We start from the raw sequence: 14960 nt of genomic DNA, 5'->3' as shown, positions 1-14960 counted from the left end.
TATCGATTTGCTTGCTAATCATTCCAGGAGGAAATCACCTGTAAATCCCCCCACCTGCCTCTTCATTTTGATTGGTTGACAAAGATTAAAAAATGAAACTTAAACATCACCTGTAAATCCCCACCACCTGTCTCCATTTACCTAACCTCCCAACTGCCCCTTCATTTTGATTGGTGGACAAAGATTAAAAAATGAAACCTAAAAATGAAACAAGGTTTCATTTTTTAATCTTTGTCAACCAACCAATCAAAATGAAGGGATAGGTGGGAATTGGATAAATGGGAACAGAGGATTTCAACCCGTCTTTTCCCCACTCGATCTTTTTTGGTTTCAGCACTTTCAACAATGGCTTCCAGTGGTCTAAAGCTATCAAATATAAAATACAAATTACACCATTTTCTTTCCTCTTCTATGTCAATTTATAAAATAAACGCGCGCATAACAAAACAAAAAGGGAATGTGGTTTGGGAAGTATTGGAACTCCAGCTGGCTTTCTAGCTTATATATGTATCCTTCTTCATTGTCACTTGTCAGAGCGCTATTCTTTGCTCTCTAGCTACCAGTACTACGAGTTGTCTAGTTGATCACCCTTTCCTGAAGTACGTACACAATCTTCGTAAATCTTCCTTAATTGTTCATTCCATCACTATGTCTGATTGTTAATTCTAGCTTCCAAGTACGTACTGTTATTCCTCCTTTCAGATCTTAACCATACTAATCACTTCTATCATTTATATTTATATATTTTTCAAATTTTAGGAGCGCGGTTCGGAAAATTGCTGGAGTACGAAGATTTTCCTTGGCTCTGTTAGTAATTCAGAAATAATTTCTTCTAGCATAAGAGAAGGCAAAAAATAGTTATGTCTAACTGTAAGGTACCCTGCTACGATGAGAGCATCATCGAAATGAGGTTAGTTTCCTTAACCTATTATTTTTCTTCAAGAGTGGTGGCTTCATTTCCTTTTGGAGGAAGGACTTCTTCGAGGAGGCCTATCCGACCCTCATTAATTAGTTTAGGTTAATAAAGGATCCATCGATCTTTTTTGTTGAATGGTCAATCCGACCCTCATTTACATTTTTTTCTTGTTCTTCTATCAGCTCTACACCAGGAATTGGTTATGATTTCAACTGTCCTGAGGCTCTATGGCAACATCCAATACGGAAACGTGAACCTGAAGAAATTCAAGCAAGCAACAAAGGGAAAAGGCCAACAGTTGCGAAAGTTCTTTCAGTTTTGAACCCCTGGTGGAATGCGATACTATTAACTTCATGTGTGATTGCAGTTTTATTTGATCCTTTGTTCTTTTACATTCCATACATCAATGAGAAAGAAAAGTGCATGGGAATCGATAAACAAGTGCGGACTGCAGCTCTGGTTTTCCGATCAGTCACGGACATCACTTTCCTAGTGCATATCATATACCAACTTCGTGAAGCTATCAAATTTGCAGCCTCAAAGGTTCCAAGGGATACAAATTCAAAAAATTGGGAATGGGAATCGGTATCCCTAGCTCAGATGATTAAGTTTGCGAAGGAATTTTCTCGCAAATTGTCATGGCGCTCTTTCCTAACTGATGTTTTCGCTATTTTCCCCATGCCACAAGTAAGAGTGAACTTAATTTTCTTTTGGTAAAAAATTTATTATTAGATAGAAATTAGGTTAACCAGCTGTAATTAATGGACTTTTTAACCCACGATTTTTTGTCCAGCTGCTAATACTAGGGTTCTTTTTCGAAATGGGAGGCAGTAACTATTTGGAGAGAAGAAAGATTCTGAGTGGTTTTGTTCTAATCCAATATGTGCCAAGAATTTATCGAATTTATCTATCGTATACTGCGGTTACACATTCCGCATTATGGGTTAAAGGTGCATTCAATTTTTTTCTCTACATCCTTGCCAGTCATGTAAGTTTATTCATCTGACCCCTGCTCAATTCATTATGATTTTCACTTTTTTTTTCTTCCTTTGGATTAGGTAGGATGCTTGAATTAATTAATCGTACATTTGTCAAGTTCGATCTAATTGTAAAAAAATCTAGACAGCAAATAATGCAGCCGTACTGATATATATAAGTGTATTAGAGTATACTTTGAAATTATAATATTTACCAACGTTATTGCAAGACAATAACTGATTAATTAAAAAAAAAGTCATTAATTACATACATAATCCTAGCTTGGTGGATACTGATCCTACTGTAGACAATATTCAAATTTTTGTTCAAACAGATAGTTCTATTACCAGCACCTCCCAACATCATTAATGTGAGTTTGTTGTCTTTTAGGTACTGGGAGCTTTTTGGTACTTTTTTTCTATTTTTCGAGAGACATCATGTTGGTATCGAAGTTGCATTGATGCAAATCCAAGATCAAGATGCACTTTTTATTGCCATGACAGAACTCCAATTGTAACCGAAGGATTCAATAAAACTACTCTAGGAGATCTTTGCCTTTTAAAAGTTCCATATAATATGACTGAACCACCATTTGATTTCGGAATATTTTTTGATGCCCTCAAAAATGATATCCTGGGGCCAATAAATTTTCCAACAAAGATTGGTTTCTGCTTTTGGTGGGGCTTGCGAAATTTAAGGTAATCTTCATTATAAGCGCGTAGTTTATAATTTTTGCCAGCGCAGTTATTAATTAACTAGTATTTCACAATTACTTATCATTTGACAATTTCTTCTGTGGCAGTAATTTTGGCACAAGTTTGGAAACAAGTACCTATCTGTGGGAAAACAGCTTTGCAATTCTTATTTCTATCATCGGCTTGCTATTGTTTTTATATCTCATTGGAAATGTTCAGGTTGGTAATTAATCACCCTTGTTACGTACATATTATATATACTTGTAGTCTTGTACGTAGCAATGATTTGAGGAGGTGATTGATGGAGTTCATCATATGAAACAGTTATATATGGCGAGGGCAACTACAAGAGTGGAGGAGGTAGGAGAGAAGATTCAGACCAAAAAGAACGATATAGACAAGTGGATGGAAAAAAATGGCCTCCAAGATGACATGAAGGAAGAGATCATGAAAAACATTAAGCAGAAATTGGAAGAGGACATAAATGCAGATCTGGAGAATCTATTCTCTGTTCTTCCCTGGTATACCAAGAAAGCTCTAAAGCGCGTTCTTTGCATGAGTACGCTAAGAAAAGTACGTTCCTCATCACAGTACGCACCCTTCTTAATTTGTGTGTGTGTGTTGTGACTGTTGTCGATTATATATTGTAAGCTTATTAATTAGTGGTCTATATACATATTCAGGTACCAATGCTTAGCCAGATGGATGAAAAAGTTTTGAAAATGATGTGCGACTATCTGAAGCCGGTGAATTACCCAGAGAATACCTTGGTTTTTCAGATGGGAGAACCATTTGATCGAATGGTCTTCATTACAGAAGGGCTTATGTGGACTTACACGACTGCTACTGAGAGAAGTCATTACGGAAAAGCAACAGAACCGGCTACTTCTCCATCCATGGATACCAACTTCCTCAAGACGGGTGATTCTTATGGACACGCGCTTCTGCAGTTTGCATCATCATCTCTTGCGGCACTTCCTACCTCGAACGCAAATGTCCGGTGTCACACAAAGGTTGAGGCGTTTGTTCTCATGGCCAAGGACTTGAAAAACATAGTAACTAAATGCGAACATTTGTGGCCTTTCGACTACAATGCGTCTAAAGATGAGGCGGCGGATCATGCGCCACTACTGGGAAGTTTCAGCAACAAGAAGAGCCAAAGAAGCGTGTATCAACATCGACCACTGGCAACCGTGGGTGATGCGAAGCTGAAGCCTGAAAATCGCCCCTAGCCAGTGATCTAGGGCACTTGTGCATTTGCTTTTACAAGGCGGCTAGAGCTATTGATCAACTCCTTCTGTCCTTCGATCAAGGGCTACTTTTATTAATTACATATATATCGTCGTTTCGTCGTTGTGTTGCTGTGTACTTTAGCTTTGGTACTTGTTATCGATCGCCAATTGCCTGTTTTAGTTTCAATTTGAGATTAAAAATAAGATTGAGTATTGATTTTCTTATTCATTCATTTGGTCGGTGTCGGAGTTGTGTGAGCAAATTTCTTTTATTCGAACCAACTGCACGTCTCACTGACTTAATACACGTACATTTACGCAAGCGTACATATCGTTGTCAAGATAGAGAAATATTGTGCCCAAAGTTATCGTACCACGGGGATTAGTGGCTAACCCACAATCCTTGGGTAGTCGGAACTAAAGTCACTAAGCAAACAAAAGAAAAAGAAAAAGAAAATAAATAAAAATGTTAATCTAAGGCACCAAGCCCTAGCAATGCTCGGCTTTGGTTTTCACCAAAGCCTAGTCAAAACTAAGAGCCTAGTGATGACTATTTACAATGAGTCGAAATTCAATATTTTGAGAGATGATTTTAGATTAACAAAAATATAATGAAATGTAAAGCAATTAATAAAAATGCAAATAAATTAATAAAAATGTAACCAAATAAATGGGAATGTCGGGTGCTAGGGAGGTTCCTTTACCAAATTTCATGTGTCGGAAGCTAATCTAATATAGATGCAAATTTCCTACTTTGGCGGTAGTCGTATCCAAGGCGGTTCAAGGCTCAAGGACCGAAATTCCCTTTCATGGTATTCCTACTCCGGTTCAAAGGTCGTAAGAACTCACTTGACATAAATTAGAGCCGGTTCAAGGGTCCCTAATTCACATCAAGAGGCATAGAGATCGAGGAATTAGACTACTAAGCGACCCGCCCGCGCAATCACGCAACGGGTGTAAATCACCATGCTTATAACCCCTCGAATACGAAATTGAAGGTTTCTAGTTTAGGAATTAGAAGGGGTCAAGCCTCTAACTCCGTCATAGACATGCTCAAAATACACACCCTAGAGTTGACTAGGCTCCTAGACATGCATTTCAACCCAACAAAAATAGATATAAGCATCCATCATATGAAAATAAGAAAATTGCATCATTACATTAAATTAAACATCTTTTACACAAAATTGGGGTTAGGGCACACAACCCTAACCCCCAACAAAGAAATTACTCACAACCCATAATCATAGACATCAAAATTACAAAATTCAAATACAAAAGAGAAGAGAAGTGTAGGAGAAAACAAGAATAGTCACAAATAGCTAAAAAACTAGCACGACTAGTCTTGATTTACAACTCCCACAATTACCCAAGTCTTGAATCTTGTAGAGGAGAAGTCTTTGATGAATTTTTGAAGCTTTGGGTGAGTAAATCCTTCAAATCCCTAAAATAAAACTAAAGAAAATATAGAAAATGGAGGAGAAAAGGATGGGAGAAGAGAATGAAAGAGCAGCCCAAAGGGCTGCCCTGTTTTTGGTGCGGCGCTGCTGGAGATTGATGTCTGTGTTGTTCTTCCCCTTTTATGAGATAGGGCAGCCAATATATATATGTGGTGAGGATTTATAGAGTGCACGGATTGGTGAGAGAGAAAGCACACAAAAAAAAATGATTTTGGCTGCACGTGGGCACTTGAAATCAAAAGAATAGGCTGCTGGTCCTTCTTTGCTTAATTAAACAACCCTTGTCTAATTAAGAAGCCATTATGCTGCAGCTTGATTAGTAACCATTTGATTTCAAACTCATGTAATTAAACCAACGTGCAGCATTTAATTAATCAATAGTTAAATAAACTATTGGTTAATTAGGCTTGTCTCATTTTTCCAAATCACATCTGTATCTCTAGGTTTGTGGTTGACTCAATGTTGACCTTCTCATCATATAGTAGAAAATCCGCATCTGTTTTACTTTCACGTCGCATTGTCTCGTACTTTCAACTCCGCTTATTTTCTATAAAATAAATAAAAATACATTAATTAAATAATAATTGACTTGAGGATTAGCTTAATTCTAGTATTTTAGATATAATTACACGTATAAAAATACGTGTAATCACTCACGGTCTATACAATATTACATTGCCAGGAGCCCAGGACTCAAAGTTTAAATTTATCTTTCTGTATAGGTGACATATATACACCATCTCAAATTTTTCATGATTAGTTATTTTCTTCAAGTTTCCGTTTGAGGGAGAGCCCAGAAATATATGTTTCTCAACCACCTCACCATCCCTATCTTTATATATATTGTGTATCAATACATCAGTTAATTGAGTTAATAAATAAACCCTATATATGTAGGAGCTGATGCTTAAACATGCTGATCTAAAAGTGTTGAAAATGATCTGCGACTATTCGAAGCCAGTGATGTATGGGGAGAAGAGCAACATTTTTCCAGGCGGCCGGCCGGAGAACTGTTGAGAATATATAGATTCCACATAAGAAAATGGAGACTTTATCTAGAGGGTTTATAAAGATTTGGGTCACTCCATCCATTGCTAATTGGTTTTTGATGTGAATTCTAGATTATTTTATCATGGTATCTGTTAACGTTAGTGATCCGTGGGGATCTCTAGTTAGCTTAAATGAGAGAGAGAGAGAGATTGACACGAGATGTATAGTGGTTCGCCTCCGCATGAGCGGGAGACTACGTCCACTTGAAAGCTATACTAGTGTGTCGAGCCTTGCGGCCTAACAAGATTACAAAGTATGTAATGGAATGAATGAATGTGTTGAGTTGTGGGAGGAGACATTCCTTTTATAGATGAAGGAATGCTCTTTCTCTACTTGTTCTTCGATGTGGGACAAGTACCCACATAATTCTAGTCTAGAAAGCCTAGAAGCATGTAGAAAGTCATGTTGTGGCGGCATCTTGGCAAGGGCGGGAAGGTGGCTTCCCGGTGGCGGATTTGCGACTTCCGGATACCGCCGCGTAGCCTGAACATAGGGCCACACGATGTATGTCTCGGTTGGGCCTTGCCATGTCTTGTGGATGTCCCAAAGTGGGTGTTACTTATGCTTGGTGACGTGGTAAATACTCCATATTATTGGAGGTATGTACAAGTCCCCGAAGTCCCCGAGTAAGAGGAGCTTCTTGGTTGGGGAGTTCAAATCATGAAGTCATCAAGCATAAGTAACCGGGCGGTACGTAGCCCCTACAAGTCCCCGAACTCCATAAGCAAGAAGGGACTCGTTTAATCCTGCACAATGAGACAAAAAACACGCATATGTAGAATGCTTGTTGCATTGGGCAACAAATGTGAGTTGCAGTGATATGCGTTGGCATATATAAACGTATGGGGTGCGTGATACATGTTGATGTATACACGCGAATGGCGCCGAGTACGATCGAGTATGACGTACAAAACTCGAGAGCGCGTATGGCCGTGTGAGCATATGGATTGCATATGATAAATGTAAGTTGTATGAGCGCTGCGAAGGTAAGCGTTTGTTTGGTTTTCGCTTGTATTAATGGAACGCGAAAAGAATTCAATTTGTCGGGAGCGACAAATGGTAGAAGAATTCCATGTTCCAGTAACGTATGGTGTGTCGAGTAGACATGAATGTGAAGATTTGGGAATGCCGGGAAGGCGTGAGCGGGAAGCTCGAGGATTACCGGGAAGGCATGAGCGGGAAGCTCAAGGGGGATGAGCGGAAGCTCAATGGGTTGCCGGAAAGGCATGAGCGGGAAGCTCGTGAGCGGAAGCTCAATGGGGCGCCTGAAGGCATGAGCGGGAAGCTCGTGAGCGGAAGCTCAATGGGGCGCCGGGAAGGCATGAGCGGGAAGCTCGTGAGCGGAAGCTCAATGGGGTGCCGGGAAGGCATGAGCGGGAAGCTCAATGGGGTGCCGGGAAGGCATGAGCGGGAAGCTCAATGGGGTGCCGGGAAGGCATGAGCGGGAAGCTCAAGGGGGATGAGCGGAAGCTCAATGGGTGGGCCCCTGCTAGGCCCGCTAGAGAGTCCCCGACTCCCCAGCCATGTTTGTTGAGGGGGAGCTGCACGGAGCAGAGGGTGTTGGGAAGCGATCCCAATCTTTAGTACCCAAGCGTCGGGGTTAACTGCCGGATCAATGGCTGCCGTAGGCTGTGTTAACTAGTCCCTTGCTGCCGGATCAATGGCTATTATGAGGCGTTGCCTAACCGCTTGGCGGTTTTGGTCGTAGACCGTGGACTCGTAAAGTTTTGTATGTGCACGAAAAAATGACAAAACACACAGAGCAAGCATGTACGATGTAGTAAAGGTGTTAATAACACGCCGTAGGCATGCGTAAGGGTCATGGAAACATGTATAGACATGGCATCGGCGGTAGCTCAAAGTGCAGGAGCGTAAGAGATAAGATGTAGTTACTTATCTTATGTCGAGCATGACGGTCCATTGCAACGGCGAAGTTCCTTGTTAGAAGGCTGATGATGTCGTTGATTAAAACGGTGTTTATGCCTCGTCAAGATAAGGTAAATGATTAGTAACTTAATCATAAGGTTTCATGTAAATGTGTTGAAGTATAGCATGTGATGACTTAACGACATTAACTTTGATCTAGATGCTCGAGTCTCACAAGTATGAGCGAGTGTAAATTTGTATTTCGCTTGAATTGTGTGAGGCCAAAAGTAAGAATTAATTAACTTTCTGGAGATGACATACTGAGCTTTGCATGATATGAGGAGTCATAATTAAGAAAGTGGCTATGAGACATATATGATTGTAAGACCAAGGCATGCAAGTTCAACGTCAAGGAGCAATATATTTGTGTAGCTAAGTAGGTAGATGGTCAGGCTCAGTGCCGCTGCACATATAATTATATATGACAAAGGTTGTGCATGCTTTTGAGAAAAAATAATAGAGACATTTATGATTCTCAGAACAAAGATGTCAGGCATATATAATTTAAAATGTCATATGGACAGGTGTAGGGTGCACACCAATTATGCTTTTCATTGTACTAGATCATCATGTGCCGCATATAATTAGTATACCAGACTATTGATAAACAATGGGCTCATTCTCGATGAACTGTCGTTGACTAGACGTGCAAAGTTTGGGCACGTGGTGCTTTTTTTTTTTATAAATAAAGCTCGATAGCAGATAAAGGGTGAGGGATAGAGACTTAGAGACTTAGCTTTGCTGGTTGCTCTCTGGCCATCATAGAAACTCACAGTTCGACTGCATAAATGAAGGCAGAGTCCGCCTCAGTATATGCATATTTCAGCATGTGAGAAGATTGGAAGATCGTTGAAACCTCCTTGGGTGAGGTCGGTGCAGATCAAAGAAGGTGGTGGGTGTCCAAATCAGATTTGGATGTTGCTTTACGTCGGTGACCGCTGCAATTGCAAACTGCAGATTGGCGGAGCTTGGACAGCGGGGGTGCTACTCAGCGGAGCCTTGGCCTTTGGTGGAGGCTAGCGGAGGATGCTAGCGGTGGCAGCTTTGGTCGGCGGTGGCTCGTAGCGGAGCTTTGGCCAGCGGTTTGCGGCTGGCGGAGGTTTTGCCGCTGATGGTTGACCGCTGGCGCTGTGTTGATGCTGCTGGATTACCGCTGGGTGGTGGCAGCGGAGTTGGGTCACTGACCACTAGCGGGAGATGGCCGCTGGGTTAGCCTCGCTAGCGGAGGAGATGATTCTTGGCGGAGTCTTTTGGTGCTCAATTGTAGAGCCTGCTAGCGGTAGACTCGTGATGGAGTAACGAGTTGAGCTATGAAGCCTGGCGGCGCTATGTTCAGCGGAGGTGAAATCTCGGCGGAGGGAGCTCGGGGGTGAACAGTCCAGCGGAGGAGTTGTGTGGTGATGCTCGGCGGGAAGCAGAGGTTTTGAGTTCGACAGTGATCTGTGGCCGACGGAGCCTCTGTCCAGCGGAGCGAAGATCTTGGGTGGCAGAGTTCCTATCCGGCGGAACTGTGCAGCTGACGGGGAACGTCGGAGCTAGGTCGGCGGAGGCTAGCAGCAAACCTGGAGTTCGGCGAACGTCGCAGAAAGCCCGGAGTTGAGCGAAACAGGAGCTCGGCGGAGGAGGATGCCGGCGGGGGTCCCCTGGCGGACTGGGTTGTCGCTGACGGAGCGGAGGTGGTGCCAGCGGAGTGCACCAGTGGAGTTGGCGGATGTCTTTCCGGCGGAGGATGACTCGGTCGGAGAAGCCATGAGTGTTGCTTCTGCTGGGAGTATCTGGCGGGAAATGTACCGCTGATGCATGATTTGAGGAGTGAACATGGGTGCCCAGAGAAGTTTTCTGGGTGTCCACAGCAAATTGGCACAACTTTTTTTTTTTTTTTTGAAGTTCAGCGTTGACTTTTGAGTTGGGCGTTGACTTGCCCTTGATGGGCGTTGACTGACTCCGTCGGGTGTTGACCGACCCATATGTTGGTGTTTTGATCAGTTTCTGCAAGTTTTGACGACTCCTTGGGCGTTGACCACGTGTTGACCGGCCCTCAAAGTGCAAATTTCTGCACACTTCTGCTCTAGTTGCCGCCAAGAAACATTAATTCAAACATAAACTCAAAGAAGGAATTTCTTCAAGCTCCGCTAAGCAGACTTAGCTCACGGTAGGTGACGAAGCCATTGTGTTGGCTTCCCACAGACGGCGCCAATGTTAACGTTAGTGATCCGTGGGGATCTCTAGTTAGCTTAAATGAGAGAGAGAGAGAGATTGACACGAGATGTATAGTGGTTCGCCTCCGCATGAGCGGGAGACTACGTCCACTTGAAAGCTATACTAGTGTGTCGAGCCTTGCGGCCTAACAAGATTACAAAGTATGTAATGGAATGAATGAATGTGTTGAGTTGTGGGAGGAGGCATTCCTTTTATAGATGAAGGAATGCTCTTTCTCTACTTGTTCTTCGATGTGGGACAAGTACCCACATAATTCTAGTCTAGAAAGCCTAGAAGCATGTAGAAAGTCATGTTGTGGCGGCATCTTGGCAAGGGCGGGAAGGTGGCTTCCCGGTGGCGGATTTGCGACTTCCGGATACCGCCGCGTAGCCTGAACATAGGGCTACACGATGTATGTCTCGGTTGGGCCTTGCCATGTCTTGTGGATGTCCCAAAGTGGGTGTTACTTATGCTTGGTGACGTAGTAAATACTCCATATTATTGGAGGTATGTACAGTATCAGAGCATGTTATCCCACGTGTGTATGCCTCGTGGCAACACAGGCTTTACGTCACCCAATTTGTCCACATATATCATGTATATATGATTTGAAAATTCACCACACTTGCGGGGGTGATTGAGAGTATATAGATCCCACATGAAAAAATAGAGACCTTGGCTATGAGTTTATAAGGGGTTTGGGTCCACTTCATTCATTGTCAATTGGTTTTAGATGTGAACTTCAGATTACTTTATCGAGAACCACTCGACATGATGCTTTTCATAACACAAGGCACTGTTTGGACCTATTCGAGTAGTAGTACTTGTTTGAGCCCAAAAGTAATTTTGGCAATATCATTTAGTGGATCTAGCACAGCGGGCCGATACCTGCGGCCAAAAAATAAGCCTACTGGGGTTTGGGTTACAGCTTCGCCCATTCCGGAATCCATGAGGAAAACGAAACCTTATTGGAGTCAGGTAGCAGAGATTGATTAGGAAACTTCAATCAATAATCCTTCTACGACAAGGAGCAGTCGAAACCCTAGGTATATATACCAGGTTTCAAGGACGAGTTAAAGACCTCTCTCATATCAATCAATCCTAGCGATTACAAAGCCTCCCCGGAGCAAACCTTCAACTTCGTTGAAACCCGGTGACCGTGCGCCAGTCCTAGTCTCTCCAAGAGCCGACTGTCAGCATCACCAAACCAACCGGCGACCGTACTTCCAGTCCCAGTCTCCCCGGGAGCTGACTGCGAGCGCAACCGCCACCGTTACTACCAGCGAAGCAAGGGTAACGCCCTCACAACCCAGCGAAGCTAAAGTCACGCTTTAGCGCAACCCGTGCTTTCTCCAAACTTCCCAATGATTGCTCTGCTTAGTCTACAATACTAAGTATCGATTCGGTCACGCGAAGAGATCACAACCAAAGTCCTTATCCGTAAGGCAAAAGTCCTTCTCCGAAAGGCTAGAGAAGAACCCTGTGACGAGGTTGGTGCTCTCCTCGTCCACAGCGCTTGAAGAAGAAGTCAGGTCAAGGGACTACCCCAACGACTGCACCCCGCGGTGCTGGCACGCCTGCGCAATCATTCGCTCAAAAGAGACAGTTTGCAAGCCGACTGGTTTTGGAGTCAAACATTTTGGCACGCCCAGTGGGACAAACTAAGTGTCTCTTCGTGAACGTTAGCCATTGGGAAGTCAAGCGAAAACCCTTACAAAAAGGGCTACGCTAACTGCTCAAAGCACAAGACCTCCAGTTACAAACCGCATCCTCGCGCGGATTGTCGTGGTCTGTCTGAAGAACAAGTGATTCAAAGATTCTCTCTTCATCCCCAATTCTCTGATATGTCAACTGAACAGGGAGAGAGTCACTCGACCGCTACTGAGGGTCAAACTGTCATTACTAGTCAGGCCAGTGAGCCTGTCGCTACCCCTGTCTCCAATACGGTGGGGAGTGAAGAATCAGTGGATTTCGTTGAGAAGCCTATTCCAGAGGGAGCGACCGTCGAGGTTGCATGTGCGATCATCTCAGAAAACATTGAAAACCATCGCAAGAAGCTGGCTGCTGATCTGAGAAGGGAAAACGCGAAGACAGATAGGATCTTACGCGAAATAAACCAGCGTATTTCCCAACAAGCTGTGGAAACTGAGCAACTGATGTCGCAAACTGAGAGTGCATTAAAAGCTCAAGCTATAAGCATCGCAGATGCCCAGAGTCAGCAGCAGAAAACTATCATTGATGCTCTTGCGAATCATACCAAGCAAACAGCATCAGATATGGCAGGTCTTCGCAAAGATGGAGCAACTCTCGCAACCGAGGTGGCCATGCAAAGAGCTGAGTTGAACCAAGCTAAAGAAGTGTTGAATAAGACGTTAGGAGATCCTAACGCTATCCTTGGTTCCCTTGGCCAACCATCTGGTTCAGGTAAATATGTGCCGCCAAATCAGCGGGAAAAGGTTAGCAGTCGTACCGCTACACCTGCCGCGACCGTTGCTACCACGCAATTAAGAGGTAAGGAACAAGCTTTGGTTATTGGCGGCAGCAAGGAAAAAACCACATTGTCAGGTGGACAGACCGCCAGACAGAAGCAGCAGGCATCGAAATGTACTGAAACTTCGTCCGACCCCGCTGTGTTCGTTCAGTACGACAGCGATGGGGCAGAGAATGTATACCAAGAGCTGCCAGGAAGCTATTATGGGATTGACCAGGCTGGTAACCCGGTCAAGATAACAGCTTTGGCAAAAGAGATGCCTATGCCAGCAGTGACTCTTCAACAACCAGCTACAACCCGTGTTGTGCAGATAGGAGAAGGGACAGCGGCTGTAAACCAAGCAATACCTGTACAGGCTGTTCGCCATACAATGGCAATACCACCTCCTCCTCCTCCGGGTCCAGAATATGTGAGACGAGATGAGGTAGAGGAGATGATCAGACTGGCTAATCCTAGGGCCCAGATGGATGGGGTCTATGAGGGACCTTTCCCACCGCACATAATGCTCGCGCCCTTCCCCAGGGGTTATAAAAACATCATATTTGCTACTTTTTCAGGGGAGGATACCGAGAATGCGGCAACTCATCTGGCCAGGTTCAGGGTACAATGCGGCCAGTACCAGAATGATGACATCCTCAAGTGCAGGATCTTTGGCACTTCTCTATCAGGGGCTGCCTTTAGGTGGTTCTCCAAACTGCGACCAGGAACTGTGGCAGATTGGCCTGCAATGGAAAAGCTCTTCCGAGAGACTTTTGGGGCCACAGAACCTGAGGTAGACTTGGCTTCTCTCACCCAGATGGCCCAACAGCCCACGGAGTCCGCCGTCGCATACCTTCAACGCTTCCAGATTCAGAAGGCCAAACTGAACGTGGTCCTGCCTGAGAAAGAATTGATCAAGTTGGCGATCAAGGGATTGGAACCTCGCCAGCGAAAGAAGCAACACGGTAGCATGATCCAGTCAATGGGAGAGCTTATCACAGAAGTAGGCAGCTTTGAACATCTTCTTAGAGAGACTGATGCGAGAAAGAATGCGTCCAAAGGGACATACGTGCCAGGCAAGCATCGCACAGTTGCAGCCATACATTACCAACCAGCTACCTATGACCCTTATTACCATCATCATGAAGAAGAGCTGTTGCCGGAAGAAGATGAAGAAGAGGATAATGACATTGCTGCTTATGAGCTGACTGGGAGAAAGAATCTAGCCTTGAAGCAACTGAAAATCTCCAAGGAACCTGTCAAGCTCAAATCGATGGCTTTCACTAAACCTGAGTTCGCGGCGTATACATATGATGCCAACAAGGCACACGAGATTCTAGATGAGATGATCACCGCGAAGTTGGTGAAGACCGACTTTGGACCTTTCCCTCGACCAGATCAGCTGAAAGGAAAGAAGTATTGTAAATTCCATAACTTGTGGAACCATAATACAGCTGACTGTGTGAAGCTCAAGGACCAGATTCAGGTATGGCTCAATAACGGTAGTCTTCAAGTGGAAGCTCCAGTAACTGCAGCAGCGCTTGTTGACCTAAACCCTTTTCCTGATACTGGGATCAACATGGTCGATGTGAACTGGACCAAGCAGAACCAGAGGAAACCAACCCTGGATTTGAACACAAAGGGGCGAGAAGGAGAGCTTAACGATTTGGTCAAGCCTCACCCGTAGTGTTATGCTCGCGATGCAAAGAAGAGTGTGGCATCCAAGTGTCGCACGAAGAGGACGAGCAGACATTTCATTTTGGCTCTCTCCCGCCCATCAAGTGGGCCTCGCCATCGCGAAACTATCAACCTTCCAGCCCGAGAGAAAGGGAGGAAATGGGGTCACCTACAAAGGACTCCAATCTGTTTAAGAAGCTGAGGGCAGCTACGGTTGATCAGCAGACAGAGGAGAAGGCTGCAAACAAGCACAAAGACATTCTGACAAAACCCTACATACCACCTGCTTCAACCGCTACCATCAAGGAAGGGAAGTGGTACACCAGGGAGAAGGGGAAGGCAGTAGAGATAAGTCCT

The 14960-nt window shown here is 44.1% G+C and overlaps 1 protein-coding gene across 1 annotated transcript; it reads left to right on the top strand.

Moving 5' to 3' along the window:
- Positions 1-473: 473 nt before the first annotated feature.
- On the top strand, positions 474-3995 carry LOC133715409 (cyclic nucleotide-gated ion channel 1-like). The gene is made up of 8 exons (XM_062141897.1): positions 474-599; positions 760-910; positions 1099-1603; positions 1710-1904; positions 2285-2592; positions 2697-2808; positions 2914-3162; positions 3273-3995. Exons 2-8 carry the CDS (start codon positions 861-863, stop codon positions 3819-3821), a joined length of 1968 nt encoding a protein of 655 aa, XP_061997881.1. The 5' UTR covers positions 474-599; positions 760-860; the 3' UTR covers positions 3822-3995.
- Positions 3996-14960: the final 10965 nt, after the last annotated feature.

This window comes from Rosa rugosa, chromosome 6 (assembly GCF_958449725.1).
Source record: "Rosa rugosa chromosome 6, drRosRugo1.1, whole genome shotgun sequence".
NCBI lineage: Eukaryota > Viridiplantae > Streptophyta > Magnoliopsida > Rosales > Rosaceae > Rosa > Rosa rugosa.
The sequence above is the reverse complement of the archived record's forward strand: the minus strand, read 5'-3'. Positions and strand labels throughout refer to the sequence as shown.